Here is a 26,334-nt window from a genome sequence, read left to right as displayed (position 1 = left end):
GACTCAATTCTGCAACTGCTTTAGCAAGAGCATGATGGGGATTTTGAAGACAAAGTTTAAGTTTATTTCCAGAATAAAGTGGTGCCTATCTGACTGCAACAAACATGTTTCAGTATCTATTGCAGCAAGAGTCTGCTTTCCAAAGTCTCAGTAACTGTTAGGAAGCTCCAGGGTTCTTCTCAGTATTTTCACTCAATGCAAAGCTTTTCTTGTTTGGGATCTCTGAGCAACCCCATAGGCCCTACTTTTGTCCTCCCAATTTCTGCTTGAGCAAATATTTAGGTCTTTCAGGTGTACAGTTTAAAAGAGTGGGTATAAGCAATGCCATGCTCACCTCACACTCCTGGAAAAACTCCCAAATCTCTCTTCATTTTATAAATATTCTCCAGCCCACCTTACCACTCAATCTCTGTGTCTCAGGTCTTTCTTTGTCCCAGTCCTTGCTGCCTACCTGAGGCAAAATCAGGCATGAAAGACTTTGTTTTTTCTAACAAAATAAAAGAGATATTTTCTGTATTTTGGTTTTGTATAAGAACATGTCTGCCAGATCATAATTTTTGATGTTCCAACATTGTGCAAGCCAGAGGCATTAAAAATAACTGTATTTTAAATCATTAATTCATATGATAGTTTCCGTTGAGAGCTGGTAAGAGATGTTCGTTCTATCCATCATCAGTTTTTCCCCCAGTTAATATCAGATCAGTCTTGGCAGAGGGAGCTGTGCCATACACACTCCCGCTTTAGAAAAAACGGTATTTGTCATACGTAGTTCTCAGGAGAGATTATTGCTGACTGGTACTAGAGGCCTTTTGGACTTGCCTCCAGTATTTTTGGTGGAATCCTTCTTGCTTGTAAATAATGTGGACAGTGCTCTGTTTCTCAGCGCATGGGAGGAACAAACAGTAAGAAGTAAATTCCCAGCATTTTTCCTTCCAGTTGACAGCCAGTCCTGTACTTAAGCATCTAGTCTTAGCTGTTTACTGCAGCTCCTCCACCTTTGTGTTTGTTCTCACCCAGATACACCTACTTGCAAGCAGCCAGTACACAAGGAAATTCCTTGGCACACATGAGTTAAGTATTGCTCAGACAAGGGCCACAGCTTCTACTGTCTCCAATTATTTTATTCACTACAGGAGCTCCCTTGCTTTTTCCATTTATCCTTCATGGTCCCTAGAAAACCCACAAGCTTTCACATGACTTACGATAGCCTATTCATCAAACACACTTAGCAGCAGCCATTAACACTTTCCATTACATCAGTGTTTTTGCTTTGCTACAGAGAGAAAACTTGTGGAACAGAGGGCATAAATTGCTAGCTGAAGGTCACTTACACAATCACATAGTTCAGGTTAGCACCTAGGCCTTCTGCAGCCCATTCCTATGTCATATCCTTTGCATCATGCTGCTTCTCAAGCACCTGTAATTATCGTTATTTGTTGAGGGTGGGGGTGTTGCTTTGGCAGGTGCATCCTCAGCAACATCTACGTGGGTCAGGCATTACATGCAGATGAGGCTGTGCTTTCTGTTTTCTCACGCTATTTCCAGCTAGTCTCCTTCAGTCCTTTGTGTTAGGTGTCAAAAATCCCTCCAGGAATTAAAAAAAAATAAAATAATTTTACCTACAGATGGCTTTGCTATAGCTCCTCTCACCTTTGCATTGAGCACCTCACTTGTTAATTCATAAAACTTCACTGTAGCCTGGAGCTCCCACATGCTTTGAGTCAAGAAAGACTGGCCAAACTGGCTACCCTCACATAGTTACATGGTCCCCTCTGCACTTTAAACAGAAAATGTTTGCATGACAAGCTACAGGGGGAAAAATATTAGCATAAGCTTCGCGCAAAAGTGGAGCGCTGTTAACTTCCATAATTTATAAGTATGTATCAGCTGTGTTGTCTATGGAACAGATCTGTCTTTACAGTTACTCAGGTAACTAAATTATTAAAATATGTAGCTGAAGTTTCTACAGAGCCTTACATTAGAAATTGGGAAATGAGTCTTTGGGTTTTTTGAAATAATAGCAGTGGCATAACTTGTAAATCATTTTGATATTTTTCAGGGTAAAGGTAGTATAAATATGAGATTACCTCTTGCCCGGATAACCTGAGATATGCGGACAAATCTGGCAGACAGGATGTGAGCTGCTGACTTGATATGATATAAAACTTGATCCTGGGAAATGCCTTGGGTGCAGGAATGAGGAAGCTAGTGCTACTATTTTTAAATGTTGTGGGGAGCCAGAAGTGTTGGGCAACAGTACATTTTGAAGATGTAAAATAAAAAATGTCTGGGTTTTCTCCTCTTTTCCCCATCACTTTTTGCTTTGCAGTATAGAGGTTTAAATCTTTTTCTAGCCATATAAATTTTAATTTTGTACCTTTTTATGTCAGTCATCAAGCAAAACACATTCCTTCTCTCCCTGATATACCTTGTCCTGCCTCCTCCTAAATGATGTGCAGATACGGACATCCATGTTTATTTTTGTAAGCAGTGAATTGAGCACTGGTACAGGCTTATTTGATATCCCTGTGTACTGACTTGTCTTTCTTTGCTACAGAATCAGCACAAGACTGAGCAGATAGTTGGGGTGATGTTGGCTTCAGTCATGCAGGAACTGCCCACCTAGGAATCAGAGATCAGCCAGTTATTTTGCACTGACTACCAAGTTGTCATCAGCTAGTGTTACCACTTGTGGTCACAACCAGTACAGTTTCTGAATTGATGGACTGGCAATAGCAAACCCAGACTGTTTCAGACATCTAATGCACATGGTGGTCTCCTGCCTTCAATTTTCCTGTGGCTATGGGAATATTTCTCTTATTTATTCAACAGAGCCAGACCCCCATTGCTTATGCAATACTGCAGCTGCCTTTTGGATCCATAACTTGATGCATGAGGCCATAGTGTGTTGCTTTGCAGTCAAAGGTTATGCTGCTTAATGGGACCCCAAACTCAGAGGATCCACTAGCTGGCACATTTCCACCTGCAGTCTGGCACTGCAAATGTCAGGCTTATTCCATGTGGTACTATCTCAAGCACTGAAGACAAAACTTAAGAGGTCTGCAAACCTCTGTATTTTGCTACCAGTCCATTATGTCTCGCTTGTAAAATTATGACATAATGAAGTAGCGTATTGTCTGTGTATGAGAGATTTATGTGACTGCTCTTTGCAAAAGAGTGCTTGTTCAACAATGCTACTAGTATCAGCTCCTCCAAGATGGAGTGGGATTGTCTTTGTGTTTGTAGGATTGGCTACAGATTTATTCTGCTTGCCAAATACCATGAACTTCCTGAAACATTATTTGCTCTCAGAATATTTCTTCACGAGCTCTGTGGTCTCGTCTCAGTGGCAGTTCCGTTATTGAAGGATATGCTCTATGTACTGCTGATTAAAATCAGAAGGAGGCGGACCTCTGTGGGTGGAAGCGAAGTCCAAAGTACATTCAGAGGCAAACTGACTTCATTTATCTTAGCCAATGTACTTTGAAAGGAACGGCTTTTGAAAAATGTCATGCGTGTGTCTTCCATTGTTCTCGTTTGCTCCTTGTTCTCCTTCTGGGTGAAAGATGAAGCAGAGGGATTCATTCTTCTCCAGAGAACCTGTCACTCTCTTATTGATCCCTCTGCTGGAGCAGGTTCAGCTTTGTATTTCCCAGCTCTGCTCTGTCCCCTCACACACAGGCTTTGTCTAGTCTAGCCAAACTGGGAGCCTAAGTACTCCACTGGTAGTAATAATGACTAAGGCTGGGGTGTAGTCATAGTCTTGGTAACCTCTGGACTGAGCACACCTTTCTGAGAACAAAGTTAGATGACATAGTTGTAAAAATACGTCAGTAGTATCTATGCTGTGTCTTCAGGGGTGGAAACGAAGTTGCTTTGTAGTGAATCACGTAGGTATGCTTAGTTGCTAAGATGTTTACTTCATATTATGTTTGTTTAATAGAATTAAGTTATAAGGAAAAACAAGCCAGGTTTCAATGCTTTCTCCACCACTTAGGTGAGATCTGTCCACAACTTGGCTCAAATGATTCCTAATTATAAAACAGTAGTATTATGTCACATATATATTGTGAATTCTTTGAACAGGCATAGTCTTGTCTAAATTTTGTAAAAATCTTGAAGACTTCCTCTAATTATATCAGTCTTAATGTACCACCTTCTGGCCAGCTAATGGAAGCACATGAACCGATCTTGAGGAAAAACACATGCTTTCTAGATCTGTGAGTCTCAAATGGGTTTAAATCAAAAAGCTGCCTTTTCTGTAATAGTTTTGGGACCCATTCCCTACCATTGTTTAACATGTAAGAGAAGAATTCCACTTTTTGTAAGTATGTTACAAGAACAAATTGTATTTACTTCAATTTCTTTTTAAAGTAGCCTTCTATACTGAAAAAAAATCAAAGAAAGCTCAGTTTAAATGATAAATAATGCTTTTTCTTAGAGTACCTAATGTCTTCTAGCTATAGCTAGGAGAGTTTTATTCCCTTTTAAAGTTCCTTATTGCTTCTAACTTATTGCCACCTAAGTCCTACCTGATGTGAAGATCTAACAGTTTCTTCAAGACACTAACAACCTTGTCCATGACTTGCATGGACTATGTCTAATTTGGAATCTGCTGTTGAAATGATAAATTGGTATTAAATGGAGACCCAGGCATATAGGCACTTCTATTTCAAAGCTAATCTTTGCTGCAATGTTTTGGTGATTTCTAGATAGGTTGTGTGTTTATTCTTGACTGTAATTCTGTCTAAGAGTATTAGTACGCTAACTTCTAAGTGTTTACAGACTAAAACCTAAACAGTATATTTGGAAGGCACATTTTCTGAATATGGACATCTGCTGTAGGAATCTAATTTACCAGTTTTGTGCACGAGGTGTGTTACAGATGCCTGGTTTTGATTTAAAACTAGCCAGATCCATTCTGATTGCCTAACCTACTGCACAGTACAGACTGCAGAACATGTAAGAAACTTTTAAGAAATTATAGTTATAGCCGACACCAGATGGCATAGCCGAGATCTGTACAAGGAAAAGGAGAGTTAACTGTACATAGATTATGAGTTGCTGAAATACTGTTTCAGTTATTCCATATCACATCTGAAATTTTTTTTTCTTCAGTTTTAACTACTCAATAAACATAACACAGGAAAAATATTGAGTATTTTTAAATGAAATCATGCAGGAAAGTTCTAAGTTGCAAACTGATTTTGTTATGTTGAACATTTTCTTTACTCAAGGAATAACAACAGGGCTCTGTTTGAATTTCAGGCTTCATTTAGTTAGTTTCTCCGACTGAACAAAGATAAGCAGAGGAGCGGAAAACAGGTGAGATAAAAAAGGCACTCAGGTAGCATCATACATAGCTGGTTGCAATGAAACTTCCAGCTGCAACTACCACTGTTCTCATGGGTACTCTGATACCAGTTTCTTAATCATTAGGTCAGGCTCCCTTGTTGGGAAAATGTTTTCTTCCCTCTCCAAGCAGCAAGAGGCAATGTCAGTGAAGGAGACACAAGGTAAGTAATTTAGGGCAGTGAAGCACGGTGAGCACCAATGCCTGAAATGCAGTAGTCCTGCTTTCTCATAAATACATACATTTGTGTAGCTATAGAATAATAAAAAAATGTCAAAACATCAACAAAGTCCACAGAAACTCCTAGGGTCCTTTAGGATAGTACATAGAGGACAGTCCTTTTCAACAGTTTTCTTGCAGTACAAGGGCTGCTGCAATCTAGCTGTGAGAGGCTGAGTCATAATTTGCTTGTATTTCATCTTCAGTTTAGTATCTTCATGATAGCTTCCATTTAAAATGAAATATAGCAGTTCTTATAAAGATTAGAGACTCGTGGGGATAAATTAAATGAACGTAGATGAAATTCATTGTGTTTTAAATAGAGCTGGAAGCTCTGTGATATAACTTCTTTGTAACTTCAGATGATTTAACTTCTTTTGACAATTAAACTTCTTTTGGGACCTGTGATGAATTTGCAATAGTTAACCAAGCAACAGGAATCATATTTAAGTAGTCATTAACCCACTGCTGGGAACAGACTATTTAGTACTTCAGAACTACTCCAGATTTGGGTTAAAACTACACTAGGTTTAATCAGGCCACTGATTTACGTGGTCTAAATTTAGATGCTCAAGTTCAAAGGGATGTAATGATAGAATATGACAGAATACGATGAACTCAAAAGTTATCTAAGGATGAATCCATTCAACATGATCTGAGAAGCCTGTCAGGTGGGAGGAGGAGAAGGAATAAGAAAGGGAACCGTAGAGATCAGGTCTGTGACTTCAATCTTTCATCTTGCACCTTCTCCTGCTGGTTACTTAATCTGTGATGATTTTGAAATATCTCTTAGCCGTGTGTCCGTGCCATAAAGGATGAAGTTAAAATCATAGCTTTGGTATTAACAGTTCGACACACTGGAGAACTAGATTGCTGTTACATTTTTGTACGTGGTGTGTTCAGCAGCAGGAGTAGAGGGCGAGGACTGTGTGAGCAGTCATCTCTTCCACACGTCACATCTTGCAGAGACACTCAAAATCTGCAGGAGTGCTTACAAATGTACCTTCCAGCCTGTCGGGTGTTGGTGCTCAAGTGGTTTGGGGCTTTCCAGCCCCTCCCCATAATCCTTGTACAAGGAGGCAAGGTAATTGCCTCTTCTTCTGTCTCCAAAGTCTATTCTGAAGCTCATGGGAAGAAAGCGTCCTGCAAGCTGGGAGAGGACATTTCTAGGTATTCCCTTAATGTTACCATTTGCTGATTGATAGCATAGGTACCCAGGAAGCATGTGGAGGTAATAACTGTTATCCTTACGAGGATATCCTCTGTGCAAAATAAGCAGGTAGTAACTTCCCATAGACAAGAAACTTTCTGTGCTTTGAGTTGCAGATTCTTGCAACTGATTTCCATGGCACTTTTCTACTGTAGCTTTGTTTAGCTAGAGAAAGTCACGCTGATGACTGCAGCAGTAACACATTTGACATGCCACCGTTAACAGAGCTGTGATAAACAGGAAAGTTTACAAAAACAGGCCTAGCTTCATGGCTTGTACCAAACTTGAAGCTCTTTGCAAGTGCATAGATGTAACAGAAATATTAATTGGATCAGTTTATAGGTTTATATCTAACTCTGTGATGTTTACAGACTTACATGGTGTTCTGTGAGAGTCCTAGAAACACACTGGATACTGTAGTACAGAGGAGCAATCACTGTTCCACATTTTATAGTCAAAAATAACAAAAAAGTGGGAAAAGAACCAGAAGCTGTGAGAGTGAAAGCAATGAGGCATTTTCCTCAGAGACACATAGCAGGTCAGTGGCCAGGCTGGAAACAGGAGTCTGGTTGTATCACTTCAGAACAATAGCCCACTCGCTTTACACTACACTGTCTTGGGAGGATCAGAAACATGACGGGCCACCATGTGTATAGACACAGTTGTTGTGACTTGGATATGGAAAAGAAATGCAAGGAGATGACCAGATACGCATGTCACAGAAAGTATGTGAAAGTATAACCTTTGTCATGGAGAAATAACTGCACGACAACCTAGTCCATGATTTCTCCCAGATTCTGTCTATCTGTTCTTTCTGCTTTTCTATTATTGCTTATGAATACAGAGACACTACAGCTTTTGTAACTGGCATCCTCTTGACCTGGCTGATCTTTAAAGGCCAAGTCTGAGATACTACCTGCCCGTATATCAACATCTGGTGGACTTTATATAGATTACTTTCCCAGCAAGCACCCTACAATAGATCCAGCTATGCCAGCAGATAACTTAGCAATGCTTACTTTGAGAGACTGGTGTTGGCTACATCAAGGAAGTGAGTACTCCATTGGAAGGTACGACCGTGTTAAGGGTATGCCTGTACTATAGACTGAAGTGTAAAGTAGAGCTATCTGAATTAAATATAAATTAATATATTCAGGTAACAGAAACAGTCACGCCATGAAGCTCTGACCTAATTTCTGTCAAAAGGCAAAACAGACGAGTACTCAGAAATTTCAAAATCCAAGCTTTTGCTCAAATCGATTTCTTATCTGCCTTTCTTTTTGAAAGGTGTATAACACTCTCAGATCTTCTTCCTACTTCTGTGGCACAGTCTCAGTCATGAACAGTTTGCAATATCAATGTCCTTTAGCAGCTGGATGGCTGCCTTTCCCCCAGGCGAAAGTAACGTGGTATTGCCTGGTGGTTCTGGCCAAAATGGTTTAAACAGAAAAATGAAAAGCTAAAACAATAAAGAGAGCGAAAGCCGCCTTTCCTTGTAATGAGTCACAAGGCTGATCATAGTGAGATGTTCTATATCCATTATAACATAATACTGTTTACCAGTTTATCATACTAAAATGATGAACCCTTTTGCTACTGAACAGTTGTAAAGCCAACAAAACATGAAGAAGCCTGTGGATGGAAAAAAAATGAACAACTTACAACGCAGGTTGGCATTTTATTGTTCACCAGGAACTTAAACTTCCAAATTATTTAATGGCTTGGTAATGATGTTCAGGCATGTATGTAGTAAGGTACGGCCAGTGCTGGTTGCAGGCACCACTTATGTGGGGGAATGAATGGAGAGATGCATAGCTGTGTGGGCAGCCTGAGGCTGCTTGCCCCAGAGCTCACATGTTGCTGGTGTCACTGGGAAAGGAGACAGAGCTACTGTCCCCTTCACCTCCTTGGTAAATCTGCTCCTGTGTTTTGTGGCTGGCTGGAGCAACCTGTCAGGTTGGAATCTGGCAGGGTCAGACAATTAAAAGATATTTTAATTTTGCAAAGTAAACACCTATCAAAGTCATTTGCTTAGGAAAGCAAAAGTCAGTTGGTCAGGAAGGAAAAAACAAGTGCTTTGTTTTGATTACTTCTTCCTTTTTTTATGCAGATCTAGTTTTTCTCAGTCAGGAGTCACTCTGGGTGAAGACTATCTGCACCCCATCAGCAAGCAATTGTCTTGATGTATTTTGTAGAAAGGAATTCTGAAAACAGTTATGAAAGCAAGAAGTAAAATAATGAACTTAACGTTCACCTAGGGAATGGCTTTCTTAAGTGTCCTCTCCCAGACCTACTCGGGTGCTGCCAAATTGAAGGACTTCTGCATTTTAAACGTTATCACCCATGTTCAGGAACTCGTCAAAAGTCAAGAAGGGAAAAATTTTGCTTTTGAAATTTCTGAGTATTCATCTATTTTGCCTCTTGACAGAGATTTGTGAAAAATCTTGACGTTGCTAGAGGATGGCTTAGACATCCAGGCTGTATTTGCCTTTCCAGCAGAGGTGCCAATATTTCTCTTGGGATATGCACACTATTTCATCTAGTTCTCAGGAACTTTCTTTGGATGCTTAGCTCCATTAGCATATTGTTATTTTTATCCTCCCTGCTATTAGTCATTCTCTTACAGACAAAGCTAAAAACCTGTCTTTTCTACAACCACCTCTGTATTCTTCAAATATTTGTAAACCCAACCATATGGCTTTTTGGCAGCAGCAGAATGTACTTTTGATTTTAGTTTGGGAAAGAAAGACTATTTCACTTCCCAGATTTCACACTTCCACATATCAAATCAAATAACAATTTATTGATTTTTCTGTAAAATAAAATTAAACAAATGCTTACATTTATAAAGCTGTCTTCTCTTAATGTTTCTTCTGTATTCCTGGGCATCTGCATCAAATAAGCAATTTATTTTATAAAACTTATTCAGTTTAGAAAGAAATTTTGTCAGGTGATTTCTGTGTGTTTTTCACATGGACTCTGAAGGAGGTCTCCTCATCTGCCTCTCTCAAACTTTCCAGAATTGTTAATCCTTTATTTGTGGAATCACATTTGGTTTCTGCAATTCAAAAGCTAAGATACAGGAAAAGGGAAAATTATAATTGCAGATGGTGAAGAGGTGGTACACTCTTAAGAAACCCTGATCTTATCAACACAGGACTTTTAGAAGTCCTAAACGAAATGGGGAATGTTTTGCTGGAAATATCATAAAACCAGAGACTCTTATCACATCTTTCCATTGCCTTTGCTTTGCTTCAGAGGATTACATGCTTGCTAATCAAAGTACTGGAAAGGCATGAGACAACATAGACGGTATTGGTGCAGACCTGAGGATCAGAACAACATCAGATTATTCTTGTTGGGTTTTTTATTACTTTCTACTTTCTATTACTTTATTACATTTAGGATGTGGTTCTGGATGATAATCAGTTGGCTTCTTGGTTTTCTTCCCCCCACAAATCTATTTGTAGTCTTCTGGCAAAACTTAACAGATAAAGGAACCACCACTGTACCCAGTGGTGTAACCAGTAGCAGGGACTACAGAGAGGCATTGTGCAAAGCTGGGAGTGAAAGGCAGGGTAGAGAAGAAAATCTGAGAAACTGAGAAAGTGCCACTTCTTTTCAAATACACTTTGAAATGCATGGATAGTCTGTAAAAGCTGTCTGTTCTTGGTTTTGCTTTGTTATTATTGTGGCCTGAAAAACAAATTGGTATTCTGCTTCATATATAATTCTCAATTATAATAACCCTTGGAAGTTGCACGATGTGTTTTGTCTGTAGATCAAAAGGTTGGGTGAACTTCGATACAGCTGGGCTGAGGGGCACAGAAAATCACGTTACCCAAGATATTTTAATGAGCTAATGGCAGGACTTTGGCTAACATGAATATTCCCTATTTCATATTCTAAATGGTAACTGGAATAAACATTCAAATTGTCTATTATGGTTGAGGCAGAATGGAAATCAAGCTCATCTTTTTTGGGAACTGGTAGCAATTTAAATAATGACTTAGTTTGTTGTTGTTGTTAATACTGTAAAATATGCTCACATCATGTGTACAGCCATACCAAAGTGCTACATTTTACACTCACTTTTCTGCTCGTACTGAAGAACAGTGACTTGTATAAAACATGGGATCTATAGATCTATCAGAAACAAAAGGCACAAATGCTAGCACTGCTGTATCGTATGTAGAACAAACCCATGGTGCAGATGCAGAGCATAATTTCATGCTGGCTGCTCCTTTTGAGAACACTCTGATTCATTAGCCCAGTGGGAAGAAAATGGGAAGAAAACCCTTTAATTTCTGAACTCTGAGAATTTATGCTCATTTTGGAAAACACCGTATTAACACTGCTGCTATCTCCTCCAGACAGACCTGGGATTGAAGTAGCCCAGTATGATGCAGGCTTCTGGGAAGTGTCTTGGCAGAGCCCGAGACTAGGAAAACAGCAGTCAAAGGTTCCATTTCCTGACAGAGGGTGAGGACAGCTTCCACAATACAAGTCAAAAATATGGTTTTCCTTATCCTAGCGTACGTCCCTAGATCACAGCTTCTCCAAGAGATTTTTCAGAGACATCCAAGGACTGGCAGACTCTTTCCCACTGGGTAAGCCAAAGAGTCTCTGCTGAACACATCCTGGGCAAAAATGACACCTGGGCACCTTTTATGGTGCCTTCACCATATCCCCATGTGCTTTTGTGATAACAGCAAATGTGCAGACAAGTATGTGGGGACGGAGTGGAGAAGTGCTCTTCCTCAATGTTCATTCCCTCTCCCCGCTGGATTCTTCTGTAGAGCAAAGGGTATGGGGACAGAAATGAAAAAAATGATAACAAGGGAGAGAGGGAACAAAACAGGCAAATGACAGAAGATAAGTGGAGAGAAGAAATGCAGCCTGAAAGTTTAGAGAGGGAAGCTTTAAAAAATCACTACAACATGTGGGCTAAGTTTCTTTTTTAGGTCAATACAATCATTGCTGTCATTCCTTTCATATTTCTTCCTGCATTCCTTTTCTGTGTTAAACTGTTCATTTAAAACTGGCTGAATCTATTTCTTCATTAATTCTTGCCAGACTCTCCAGCATTTTAGCCAAGTCTTTTGATTATCTTTCTTGCCCAGCATATGAATAGGCCTTTCTTGAGCATGCTAACTATTGTGCAGACTGTTTTTCTTTTCGTGGAGAGAACTAGGTGACTTCAGAATAATTAGCTGAAATTTCCTCCCCTCCCCTCTTTTTTTAAAGACAATTCCTCGTCTCTCCAGGAAGATGAAGAGGTAGATATGGAGGCTGTCAACTGGCAGCTGAACAACACCTCCATGAATGGGCATTCATCTACCCCAACCACAGTTCGCTTTCCCAGCTGGGTGACTTTTGATGACAATGAAGTCAGTTTTTCACCACAGAACCTTTCTCCCTTGAAAACAGACACCCCACCTGCAGAAACACAGACTCCAGATGTTAACTTCAACCTCACTACATCCTTTAAGAAAAGAGAACGTCCTAAAAGCACATTGGGTGACCTCTCCAAAATTAAAAAACTAGATCTCTCCTCCTTAACCAAGTTGCCTTCTGTTGAAACACCACCATGGAGTGCTACTAATCCCTTCCTGGATGAATCTCTGCGAGATGTCCAACCCTCACCCATCAACCCATTCAGCTCATTCTTTGAGGAGCGAGACAGGCGTTCCAAAAGTTCTTCTGTCTCCAGTGCTCCAGGCAAAAGCCAAAGAGACTCTCTCATTATTCTCCATCAAGAGCCTGATACCATCAGTTTCCATGAGGCAAACAAAAGCGTAGCCCACACAGATGCTGTAGAGCAGCTCAAGCAACTCCAAATTGGAGACCCAGATCATGTGAGCAGCCCCACCTTGCCTGATGATGACCCCATAATGCCATGTGATCTGGATGCAGCCTTATTTAACCTGCCACCAGCTCAGCCAAAGGATGGATGGCCAATGATGCTCAGGATCCCAGAGAAGAAGAATATTATGTCATCCAGGCACTGGGGACCAATATACGTCAAGCTGACTGACAGTGGATGTATACAGCTTTTTTATGAGAAAGGACTGGAGAAGCCTTTCCGGGAATTCAAACTTGAAATCAATCATGAGATTTCAGAGCGCAAACTCCAGAACTATGATGAGAATGGAAGGATACACAGTGTGCGGTTGGACCGCACAACCTACAAGGAGAAAAAGAAATATCAGCCTAAGCCAGCCATTGCTCACACAGCAGAAAGAGAGCAAATTATCAAGCTCGGGACTACAGATTATGAAGACTTCCTTAGCTTCATCAGTGCTGTGCAAGACACACTGATGAACTTGCCAGCCTCATCAACAGATCTGAGCACAGTGGGACTAAACTATCAAGAAGAAGAAATCACGGTTGATGTCAGGGATGAGTTTCATGGCATCTTGGCCAAAGGAGACAGTGTGATTCTCCAGCACAGTGTGCTGACCCATATCTATGTTCTCAGCTTCCTTTCTGGCCTGGCAGAATGCAGACTGGGCCTTAATGATATCCTGATCAAAGGGAATGAAATAGTTGCAAGGCAGGATATTATGCCCACTACTACCACTAAGTGGATTAAATTATACAGCTGCCGGTTCCATTCATGTGTGGATGAGGATATGTTTAATAACTCCCGTATTATCCTGTTCAACCCCTTGGATGCCTGCCGGTTTGAACTGATGCGATTCAGAACTGTCTTTGCTGAGAAAACTTTGCCTTTTACTCTGAGGACAGCTGCCAGCATCAATGGTGCCGAGGTGGAGGTGCAGAGCTGGCTGATGATGTCCACTGGGTTCTCTTCCAACCGTGACCCTTTAACTCAGGTCCCCTGTGAAAATGTGATGATCCGCTACCCTGTGCCAAACGAGTGGGTGAAGAACTTCCGCAGGGAGAGCGTCCTGGGGGAGAAATCTTTGAAAGCCAAGGTGAACAAGGGGGCCACTTTTGGATCAACCAGTCTGTCTGGTTCTGAGCCAGTAATGAGAGTCACTTTGGGAACTGCCAAATATGAGCATGCCTTTAATTCCATCGTATGGAGGATAAACCGACTGCCTGACAAAAACTCAGGTGAGTGGTGCATACCATCTCCGCAGGAGTAAACTAAAAGGAGTTATGTATTTTGGAAGATAGGGAATACTGGGTTTACTTGGTGAGGGGTAAATCCTCCTCTGTAGTATACCAAAGGACATCAGTTAGTTGCATGAAGCATTTATCTGACCCTTCGCTGCAGTAGTTTTACGTATCCTACAAACATTGCTAATGTTAAAAACAGGTTTAGGTTTTCCAGATTCAAAAATATGCCTTCTGTCTCTGCTTTTATGAGTCCATTATGGGACTTAGGCATCAAACATCCCTGTGTGCTTAGCACTGCTATTGGAAGCAGGGCTTTTTCAGGTGACTTGCAAAGGCAAGATACTATGCTACAGGGCTGAATGACAAGACCAGATAAATTGCTGTAGTTCCAGCACATGTGATTTCTTTTCCATGCATTGCCAAGCATACTGGGCCAGTGCTATATATTTCAATGCATATACCACAACTAATGCCTACAAGGTGTCTGGAATAGGGATTGTAACAGGACAGAAGATACTGTGCAACCATTTAAAAAAAAAAAAAATCCAAACACCAGTTTGTGGCTGTGTTTCTGTACTCAGTGCAGACAGGTATATACAGCTTAAATCTGAAGAGAGAATACCAACATAAAATCCACAACTCTTTGTGTTTCTAGTAACGTATTCATAATTAAACATTCAAATAATAGGAGCAAGCTACTGTTCCCTTTGGCCATCGCTGCCAGTCATTCCACTTCCTGCCTTTCATCCATGCAGTGCAATAAAGCTAGACAACTCGGGTTTATTTTTATTCGTAGTGAATTCTACTTCTTGATTTGTCTGATCTAGACTAGCTTTTTACAAATGAGATGCATTTTTTAGTATTAATGCTGTAGTAATGCAGCTGGGTGACTGGCTGGGTTTCTGTATTCAGTGTTCCCTGAAAGTTCAGTATTGCACCAGAATTGGCACTTTCTAAGGACATATGTTTTTCCTGAGTTTGAGCTATAGTGTCAGGAAAACAGTGATCTAAGTCTTCTAGTCTTTTGGATCACATTTCAGCCCAAGGACGCCAGCTTACACCATAGGTTACAAATTTGGAGGGATATCACTGACAAAAGTGAAGGCTCCATGTTTCCTGTAGTGTGAGGCATAAGAAGACAGAGCTTGGAAACGCAAGAGAAATATCGCAATGAAAAATTAACCTCAGGATGTTTATGAGCAATAACATGCTTGTGAGGAAAAATCTCACTATGCCATCTGCATGAGCTCTGGGAACGAGATGCTGTGAAACTGGGCCTTTCTGTGGCATCTTCTCTCCAGAGATCTCTGTATACCGTATAGACATTACAGCTGGGGAAACAAAAGCCCCCAAACTTTAACACAATCGCAGAAGAAGAGGCAGAACTCCTGGCTCTACTGCTTCCTGCAAGGTGACGCTCCCTTACCCGTCGCAACTTTGAGGGAGATGTTGATCTATGTCTCCCGTTTCCTTGATCTCGTCTCTCCCAGCGTGGGGCTTTATTATATATACCCTGTGTCAGGGGGAGATGCATCACAGTCTTGGCGCTGCTGTTGGAGCCCTGCCACAGAGCATCTATCCATCAGTGTCACCGTGCAGAATGCAGGGCAGTTAGTATTTGTTTACATCCTGAGAGGAAGAGAGTGTCCTCACCCCTCCGGTCAGGTCAGATGTAATTTCAGGGAAAGGAAGGGCCTTGCAAGCACTGTCTTGGCCAGGACATATGAGATATGTGAGAGAGAGGGAATCCCAAAGTGATGACAGGGCAGGCCAAGTGTGGTTTAAATCTAACCTTGCCTCTCAAGGACTATTTACATTTCTTGACAGTACTTGTCCCATGGTTTTCCTTACTCAAAGTATATGGCAAACAGAGAGGGATATAAATGGTAGTCAAAAGCATTGATTCCCACTCCTTAGATTTGCCTGATGGACCACATATGCTTCTGACCACGATACTGATACGTGGTCTACTCCCAACCTTGTGCATGCTTGACCCTACCCACAAGTCATATAATAACTCACCTCCACCTATTTGCAGAAGTCCCTATAAATGATGCAGTTCTCAAGCACTAAGTATAAAAATATTCCCGACTCACACTTCATGCCCTCTTACTGTGGCACTTGCAACTCACGCCAAACAGCATTCTGGGTTCTCTGTAAACGTCTGGTCTGCTAATGAACTGCTCTGGTGCCTGGGACTCCAGAGCAGGAGAGAGGTGGTGGCATCACGCTGCAGCTGGTGAGAAATGCTGCAGGTAGGCACAGTCTCCAGATCCACCCTGCCTCCAGAGGCCACACAACCTGTCCACACGACCTGGGGCATATGCATTGCATGACTCCCTCCAGCACACATGCCTATCTGTCAGCCCTGTGTGTCTATCAAAGAAGTACATACGTAGGCACAGACTTACTATGGGACCCTTTGTTCATCCACATTGTGTGCTCTGACACATCAGTCCCTTGCAAACGCGATCCCAGGAACTCCAGAGGTATCCAGGTAGCCACTTGGACCTCTTGTGTTTCACTCCATTCCCTGAGTGCAGACTGGTGCTGGCTCTGAGTAGATGCGAGGCGTATGACACCATCAGCCCTGCCTGTGGTCTGCCCCGACAGCCAGTACCACAGCCCTGCAGGGGAGGAGGGCCGGTCCCTCCGGAGGCTCACTGCTTGCGTTCAGGTTGTAGTATCCTAGCACCCAAATTGTTAAGAATTATTTCAGCAGCTTCACTGTCTTATCCAAATGTTTTATCTTTGTGCTTTCTAATGGGATGGGGCCCTTTGCACTCTCACTATAGGATCTTGTTATCAGCACTGTCTGTCTTATTTTGTAGCCAAAGCATCGGCTTATGACAGGACATTGAAAAGCATATGACAAATGAAGGACTGTGTGTACTCTCACTATGATTTGACCTAAGAAAAAACTGTGGACTGGATTCTACTGAGCACATTGCTGAAATCCTTTCCAAAATAACTTGTTAAACTTTATTGTCCTTCTCATATTCGCAATTAATACGATCAAAGCACTTGATAAAGAAAGCCTATTTACAGGCTCTGCAGAGCTTCAGTTGCAGCTGGCTGGGCTCCACACGTTTGGGGTTTTTTTAATACACCAGCAGAATATTAGGAAAACATCCACCCAGTCTTCAATCGTGGGAAAACGCTCTTCCAGCGAAGCAGGGATGTAGCCTTTATGCAGAGCCTTGGATGTGGATATTTGAACTTTGGCCTAGTTTGGCTGTAGATCCCAGGCATGCTGCCTGGTATACTTTCTGAAGTAAATTAAATCCTTTAATCCAAACATGTTGGGACATCAGGGTTGTTTGGAACAGATTCCCTCCAATCACGGTAATGCATGCATATATATGAATTATATTATCAGATGCTTCATTGTCAGAATGAAATGTTAGTAGCTCAAGGAAGCAAGAGATGCAAAACCAAAAGCAGTCTGTTGATTTCCTCCTGATTTTACTAAAAAGTGTACCTGTCCGATAGAGAAAGAGCTCTGAATGAGCCTGTTGAACAAACAGAAAGTCTATAGAAGTTGTGCCTTGTGTGCCTCACACTCGGGACACTAATGAACACTGATGTGCTTGGTATTTTTGCTGTAGCTTTGGTGGAGGAGTTGCTTTCTTAATCAGTTCATCTGGTTGCCTGCCATGCTGAGGGTGTTTAAATTAGTAATTTCCATAGTTTATTGAGTGTTGTGCATGGTCTTTTCTGTTAGTGGGTACTCCTACTAGAAGAAATAAAATCATCTAAAAATTGCTTTGTTAATTGCATTGCATTAATTTTTTTTTTTTTTTTGCTTTTTCCTCATTATTCCCCCCCTTTTTTATTGGAGCCTGTGAATATCCACCAACATTCAGGTGTGTTAGAAGAGTGGTTGCTGGTTCCATGTGTCCAGTTGGAATTATGAAAAGTTTAAAAGCTCAGATCTCCGAAGCATCTGTCACACAGAGTGCTCAAGCCCAGTTAAACACTTCCCAATGTTACCTTCACATGCATCCATCCCAAAAGCAGCTGAGGACATGCCAGCTCAGGAGTGTAGCGGCACAAGTTGAACATTTTGTAGGTGTGGATGTGGCTTGCACTAGGGCACAGAGCCACCTCTCCTGGGCTGCTGTGGGCCTCCACTGCAACCCAGGCAGTCTGAAGGAGCAAGCAACCCACGGCAAACTAGAGGAGAGGAGAAGCATAGCAAAGCAGATGAGCAGGAAGGATTACAATGAGGAGTCTGCTGAGACTGGTACAGAGTGAGGAAAGAGATACGAATGGATGGGAAGCCTGAGACTGGCAGCTGGTTGCCAGTACTAAGTGCTGAACACAGAATTTTTGAGCCAGGAATGACTCATTTTTAGGCATCTTCATAATGCAGTGCCAGAGAGCAGTGCTGCCCAGGTATGTGCAGTGGCACCTGCGTGTCCCATGGCAGAGGCTGAAGTGCACTGCTGCCACAGGTCTGCCCACCACAGCCAAGCTCAAGAACTGGGCAGAAGCAAAAGCCCTGCGGTGCTGGAGGGCACAATGTTCTCCATGAGAGCACATGGGGCTGCTGCTAGCCCATGGTGGGTGGGATCATCCTGAAGGTCTGCTGTGCACCACTGCTTTTTTATCCAGAAGTATGCTCCAAGTATGAAAAGGTGGGAAGCGCTGTCAGAGAGAGATCCCATCTCACTCTAGAACCAGGGCAACTCTGCTTGGGATAATTAATCCTGATGAAAAGCGGGTGATGTATTTTAATGCTTGCAGAACTCTAGCTTTTAGATCTGCGTGATACTGCACCCACTCGTTCATAACTTGGCTCCAGCTGTGGTGCTGCATATCTCTGTGGTCTCTGCTGAACTGCATAGCCTCTTGTCGGATTTGCTGCACAGACGTAAGTTTATAAACCTTCCAGTTGTGAGGAAATTCTGGCTAGACTGTTTGGAACCATGAGGCTGACTCTAGATGAAATTTTTACCCAGACTTAGACCGGAAATTTTTTTCCAACTCTATTTCAGGGGTCAAGGAGGATCTTGCAATGCCTAAGCCCTCTAAAGACTGCTCAATTTCATCATGTTGGGACAAGTAGTATCTCAAAATCCCACATTTTGCTTTTCAAGCTTCAGCTCAACAAGGCTGACTTTTGGGCTAAGCTCTGGATGAGGAGCTGACTTCTTTTCCTTCACAGGCAGTGTTTTCCTCCTCTTCCCAGGGGGAGCTTCTGGGCTTTCCCCACCCAGTTCTTTTTACTCTGCCTGCCTTCTTCCTTCCTTGTCTCTGTCCTGTACACCTTGCTGAGCTGTATAGAGGAGAACTTTCCCAATGAACAAGCAGTCAGAAATCCTAAAGCCTGTTACAGTGGCAGACAAGGATTCCGTTCATTTATTTATACATCACTTTCATTTACACATAGTTAGATAACAGGATCCCTTCAATCAGAAAGCCCAAGGTGGCTTTAAAGGCTCTCATCTTCATTTTGCAGACAGAGAAACTGAGGCGCAGACCTCAACTGACTTGCCCAAGAGCTTAGGGAGTTGGCAGCAGTCAGAAATAAAACCAACCTAGCTTGACCTAGTCCCTACTTTAATTTTTAAACATCACTGCTGTCCAGCAAAACAAAGGGAAAAAAAATAACAACAAAGGTTATCATTTACAGATGACAAGAGCTAAATGTGGTTACTTCTTCACCTTGCCATCTTTAATGACTTTCTCATGGGTTAGAGTAAGGAATAAACAGTTATTTCCAAGCTGTGCACAAATTTGCTTTTTGAAACCAGAAAAACTATTTAACCTTATCCGGTATATTTTTTTTTCTTTTTGCTAAGAATGGGGATAACAATTTCAAATAAATGTGAAATATCTGCCAAATCCCACCTTTACTTACTATCAACACATGACATTTCAGAAGGATGTGCCACAGTGTACTTAGCATGTTACATACACTGGGGGAATCAGAAGAGGGGAAATACATTTACCCTATGGTGCTCGATTTACATCTTATATTTACACCCACTAAAAGCAAACTAGAGTGATCGGCAGTCCTTTTTGCTGTTTATTTTGTTTAATTCCTCTGGAAACTCCAACGATATTGAAGCAGGTAAGATACTGTCACTTGCTACAAATTAGTTCACCTAGGCAGATTCTGGGTTTCTTGCAGTTTTGTGATGTTGCTTCCTCCTAGATGTTGTCTTTTTTGATCGATCCAACACAACTTCCATATCTGTTTGCTCTCTTTTTCCAGCTTCTGGCCATCCTCACTGCTTCTTCTGTCACCTAGAGCTTGGCTCTGACCGGGAAGTGCCTTCCAGTTTTGTCCGCTATGTAGATGTGGAATTTGACATGCCCACCACTTCTGCGTCCAAAGCCACTGTTAGGTCCATCTCTGTTGAGGACAAGACCGATGTGAGGAAGTGGGTCAACTATTCAGCACACTACAGTTACAAGGTAAAACTGAGCATGTGGCAGTCACCATGGTTACTTTGCATACTACATTGTCTTGAAAAGTGTGGGCAGAGAAATAAAATACCATGGACAGATGAGGTGGGAGTTTGGCACATGCCAGGCTCTGTGCAGTAGCTACCCATGTGCAGCCTGTTGATTCATGGCAAACAAGCAGTGGATTATCCCCCAGCAAAGATGGAATAAACTTGCTTGCAGTTGCTTTGTGGAAGAGCATACACACAGCCAGCTACTGGGGATTAGCTGATATGGTAAGAGTGTGAAGAGGGAGTTTTGCTGCTCTTCATAGCAGCTACAGTGGGAGTGCTAGAGTGGGAGTGCTACAGCAGACAAAAGGATCGCATTATTTCTGTGCTTAAGTATTTCTTCTTCCTGCCTGCCCTAAGGAGAGGAGCAGATGGGAAAATGCAGTATGTACATACCTGCCAAGAATCTCAGTATGCCAAAATTTGCATGTTAGCTGATCACTCAGCAGAGAAATTGGCATCCTACCTGCCTTCTTTAAGAGCAATGATGAGAGATATTGAAAAGATTCTCATGGCAAGTATTTTTAATGGTAATTGTAATTACATTTTTAGTAGTCTCTTAAATTCCCTGGAGATGCTATTTGATCTTCCTAAGTATCCCTTTTAAGAATTAAACATTGGATTATCCCTGAGTTTTCGGAGGTGTTGAAATTTAGAACACAAATGTAGACATGCATTTTGTAAATTAATCTCTGCTTTACGCATCAGTCTTTGCAGAGTTTAAAAGTGAGGCTAGTCTTCTGCTGTCACTTAGGAAGCCACTTATCTGCTGCAGATTTGGTTCTGGGTTTGGATTCAGACTACAGCTGGGGATGGTAATGAATATAAAACCGTGTGAGATGGGTTCTCTGCATGACATTATCTCTTCTGGAAATGACGTCATGACACTGTTGAATCATAAAACTGTTTGGATTAGACTGAAAACACTTAGAGTAAATCAAATCCAGCTTTCCCTCCTCAGTCTATTTCTCTTCACAACCCTCTTAGTTTACAAAGAGTTTCTTCATCTGAGAAGAACACTAATCACCATTAAGGAAGATTTTTGAATCTTTTGTTTTCCTTTCTCATTACAAATGTTGTCCCTCTTTTTACTCTGCCAGGTTGAAATAGAGCAGAAAAAAAGCTTGAATGAGGATCTGAAGGGAGAAGATACTGCAAATGTCAATGAATGTGCTACGCAGTGAAGGAAGATCAGTCTGCAAGTCCCAAGAGGGATGGTCAAATTAACAGACCTGGAAGAAAGGACTTGAGGGTTTTGGTATTTTTCTTTAAAAAAGTATGGAGTACTACTTTTAAAATAATGCTCTGAAGAGTATTATTTTTCCTTGTGATGATCCATACGTTGAGAAGAAGCTCGTCAGTGGTTTGTTTGGAGCGGACCCATGGGCTTTTGCTGGAACGATTTGAGTACAGTTGGGGTATAGACAGAAGGACTCGTATTACAGTCAAGCCTGCCTTTTCTGCCTCTTCACCATCTAGGTTCTGCACTGAAGTATGGTCTGGCCACCATCACAGCCAAACCAGAAAGCAGCCTTTCTCTCACTTACAACCTTGCCCTCCTACATTAAGCAGTTTTTTTATATGCCTGTTGGTTTGGTCATTGGCAGATTCACTTCCTTCTGAACTGCCAAATAAAACCCAGAAAGCATCAAGTGAAAAATGGTATAAAATCTCTTTTCTGAAGTAGTCAACAGAATGAAAACCCTGAGCATCATTCTGGAGAATCAACGAAGTTTGCATCTTAAACATAGTAAATGGTCAAGCAGATGAAGTAGAGACAGGACAGCTAATCATGTAGCTGTTCTTCTGTTCACCCCTTCCTGTCTCATCCCCTGAACGACAAAATGTCATTGTGCACATTTTCATGGGGTCTGCACAAGTTACAAGAAAACCTCTGTAATTTCTTAAAATTTTTATTTGTTAGTCTGGGCTGTTCTGTTATCTTGCCTGAACATGGTTATGGCTGCTAGTAACAGAGAATGTGTGTTACAATAGAGGTGATACAGGAGGGACTTTGCTAAGATTAGATCATTCCTGCCTAGAAAGATATTTAAAGGAAAAACACTGGGGTTTGGTTTTGGGTTTGGTTTTTTTAATATGTTTTCTTGGATGGGTGAGGTGGGTGGTTATTGAAAATGTCAGGACATGATTACTTTAACAGACAATGTTGTTTGCCTTCCTGAAAATCCTTGGAAGTCTGTCCAGTGTAATATTACTTTCACGTTCTAGCTTGAACCTACAATCTAAGTAACTTGCATCTTTATAAAACCCCAACTAACTGGGACCCAAAATCTCTTCCCAAAAATTAACAACAAGCTTCCATCATGGAGATTTTATCTCCTCTTAGCTGAAAGTAACAGCAAGTCTTAAAACTTCTTCCTAAATAAAAATGCAGAAGGCAAAAATCACTCATTCATATATATTTTCAGAGAAAACAATGTTCAAAGTACCCATTTTTATGTTTTTTTCCATGGTTTGCGTAATATTTTGTCTCAAGGTAATTTTAAATGTAAAAAAGTAATTTATTAAATCATTTATCTTTTGAAAGGTACTGCTGACTTTAAAATCACACATTTGGAAAGCCTTGACAATGTAATTTAAAATCATAATGAATTAAAATGAAAGCTTTTTTATAAATTTATAAATTTATTTTATTTTACATTTCATGTAACAGAAAATTAATACACTCTCAATTTACTACTTTCCCCATGATTCCTATAAAAATCACTACTACAATGTTAAAATTCCAAATAAAACATGAGATTAATTACATTGAGTCTAAAACTGGTAGTGGTAGAATTTAAAACAAATTATAGGGAACTTATAAATGCCTTTTTATATGCACCTAAATTTCAGGCCTGCGTCAACCTAGTGATATATATTTACACAGGTGCACTGCTGTAAATGCATAAAGTCTTAGTCCTTCTAGGACTTCTTACTAAGCACATAATATTCTGTTGCAGGTCGTCCTGCTGAAGCCCAGGGAGCTCCTCGGAGCACACCAGTTAGTACTAAGCATTTGCAATGTCTCTGTAAATAGAAGAAGGCCATTAACTTTTATGAAGCATTTTGAGATCAGTGGATTAAAATTACTGATAAAGTGCAAAGAATTATTATTTATTAAATGATAATTTGTATAGGTTGTGAAATATCTGAGAGCACGGGGCTGAATTCATGGCTGATTCTCAGCTCTGTTACAGGCTGGCTGTGATGTGTTGCATAGCAACTCCTCTCTACAAAATTTACTCTGCTTTTCAAAGGCATTCAAAGAACTTCAGGGTGGTTTTCCTGTTTTTCACTGCAGCTCCTAGTGTAGAGTTTCTGAAAAGGACCAGCAAGAAATCCAACAAAACCAAGCTGAAGGAGTGCTGAGATGTGGCTGAGGAAGCGTGAGAATGTTTTGTGAAAGAAACAGTCGGGAGATTTCCTACACTGATCTGCAGGCTCAGTGCCTGAATTTTTGCCTATTGCCCTCCAGCCCTTGAAAACACAAATAAGTAATAACAGATGAACAAAATTATGTTGTACTCCTTAAAGAGGGGAGAAAATGAAAGGAACATCATTTTCCATCTCTGTTAAATTCTTAACTATTCAGTCTCTATCATACTCCAGCCACAGAATATTCCATGCCCCCCCAGACTGAAAGATTAACATATGGGAGGTTTCTGGATTTACTTAATTTCTCTACCTCTTCATCACTGATTCTTTTTTTTTTTTTAATTCAAAGTTAATGAATGAAAGAAAGAGTATAGGCCTGACTCTGATCTCTCTTATATAGTTAGTTGTACGACAGAAGTATCTCTTCCAATCCTTATGGAGTTATGCAGGCAAAACTGGAAAAGTGTTCTGGTTTATAAAAAAGCTATTTTAATCCATTCTGATCTCTGGAGAATATTTTTCTGATGTACCTGCCACTGAATTTTCAAGAGTTTAGGCTGAATACCTTGGCCAGAGTTTCTAAAGATCTTATTTCCTATTGAAGCGCTAGAGTAAGTAGTCTGATTTTTCAAAAGAAAGAGCACTAACAACCAAAATCTTTAGAAAATCTAGTGTTGGTGTCGCCACTAAATTCTTTTTTCAGTCCAGCACCATTATGAGCACTGAGCGTCTAAACACCAGGATCCTAAGTGCTGTTTTTGAGGCTTCCACTGTTCTTACTGGATTAAACAGTGCCAGTTTTTCAGTGTTAGATACTGTCACGTATGAACTTTATGTACATGAACCATATACTCTTCATCCATAGGGGTACAGTAGTAATTTGGACAAGACTGTTGATGGGAGTGAGGGGAAAAGAGCTGAGAAGTTTGTCAGTTTTAGAGTAGCAGAAATGATTTAGATACAAGCTATGCCTGTAGTGGGGATGATTTTTTTTTTTATTTTATCTTGGGGAAAAAATCTCTTCGAATAGGTTCAGTTTAATACTCCTTTTGAGAAAGATATAATCACTGTCCTTTGGTTTATTTGAAAGCTTTGTAGTACTCAAACACTCTGTGCAGGAAATGTGCCTTCAAGGTAAGCATGCATTTACTCCCTGAAGCTATTCCCGCTTTCAGCCTTCTTTCTATTTCTTATTACGGTTTTGTTTCATTTTTGTAATGTGGTAAGACTGGAGGTATTGCAGGGAATTTTGCCTAGAAAAATAAACTTAAACAGTCTTTAATCACAAGGGGTAAAAATGAACAACATCTCCAGGCAGCTGAGCTTATTTTAGTGAATGCGTCTTACATTTATTAACCAAGGACAGTCTGCTAGCAAAGGAAAATGGGCAAATTCAGCTGAGAAATACTGTAACTGAGTGATGTCATTTTTGTCCTTTATTTTATTTAGACTCAAATTTAGTCATCCTATGAAGGAGACAGATTTTAGGTTCTTCATGGTAGCATTATCATAAGAAACATTGCAGAAATAATTTACCTTTTCTGGTGGGTTGCTGGCTGACATATTTACTTGACAGGACGTCCAAGACCTGTAGCTGCTAAAACTCCCTCTTGATCATTCACCTCCCAGGACAGAGAGCAATTGCATGCCAAAGAGCATGAAAGCAAGAGGAGAAGGTGTACAAAGTTCAGCCTGGAGGTACTTACTCTGTTGCTTGCATGAAATTCACAGTAATTTCCTTGGCCCTTGAATGCACACAAACTAATCAAGCCCTTGATAGGTCACCTCTGTTCCAGAGGGTGAAAAATTCCTTTCAGTGACTCTTAGCAGCTCGTGCTTATAGCTGTATTCTTCTCCAGAACTGGCCAGCACAAGAATTTGCAGCACACACAGATCACTTAGGGATGAAGTACCCTCTTCTGCCGCTAAAGTTAAATCTACATCATGAGTTGCCTGAGATACAAAAATTTGTATGATAACAGGCATAGCTGTTCCTAGCCTTCTTGTTTTGTTCAGCCACCCACCCACACATCCATCCATCCATCCGTCCTCCCATCCATCCTACCCTCCCTCCCTTTCTCTCCTATACTTGCAAGTCATTCTTTGCACTATTGACATTGACTGGTTTGATGATTATTTTGTAACATGTTCCTACCTTTTGTTTTGTAAAATAAGAAAGTCTATACACTGGCTAAATTTGTAGAAGTGGTTTATTTTTTTTTTTCTTTTTATTTTATCATCAGCTGAAATGGGATGTCATGTTTTGTTTGAACTATGGGAAAACTTAAATAAATGCTAAGATGAAACAGCATATCCACATTTTCACTGTGAAACTGAAGTTGTGCATGCTGTATATTCTGGTACGTCAGAAGTCTTGAATTCAGACGAGGAAAAAGGAGTGTTTTGAATGGCATAAAGAAGGATATAAATTAGACGTAATGGGACTATATACAGAAAAGAGATTATTTCATTTGATCATCCAGACTGAATGATAGACTGCAAAGGAAATGGAGCAGGCCTAGAGCTTGAGCCACATAACAGACGTGTGGAGCCGTGCTGACATAATATAGAAGAGGATCCAACATTTGAATGAAGCCATCCTGAAACAAAGTAATTGA

General features: G+C 40.8%; 1 protein-coding gene across 6 annotated transcripts in view; it reads left to right on the top strand.

Moving 5' to 3' along the window:
- Window positions 1-26,035, top strand: part of STON2 (stonin 2) — a 92,350-nt gene extending 66,315 nt beyond the window's left edge. For all 6 annotated transcript variants that reach the window (XM_087747444.1, XM_087747448.1, XM_087747445.1 and 3 more), the window contains 3 exons: window positions 12,030-13,865; window positions 20,095-20,297; window positions 21,439-26,035. In XM_087747444.1, the coding sequence (XP_087603570.1) occupies window positions 12,030-13,865; window positions 20,095-20,297; window positions 21,439-21,522 (2,123 nt within the window). In that variant the 3' untranslated portion in view covers window positions 21,523-26,035. The remainder of the gene's footprint in view (window positions 1-12,029; window positions 13,866-20,094; window positions 20,298-21,438) is intronic.
- Window positions 26,036-26,334: the final 299 nt, after the last annotated feature.

The sequence above is a fragment of the Nipponia nippon genome, unplaced genomic scaffold (assembly GCF_047370975.1).
Source record: "Nipponia nippon isolate SJK-2023a ecotype South Korea unplaced genomic scaffold, ASM4737097v1 scaffold_11, whole genome shotgun sequence".
In the NCBI taxonomy this organism is placed as follows: domain Eukaryota; kingdom Metazoa; phylum Chordata; class Aves; order Pelecaniformes; family Threskiornithidae; genus Nipponia; species Nipponia nippon.
This window is presented reverse-complemented; position numbering and strand designations above follow the sequence as displayed.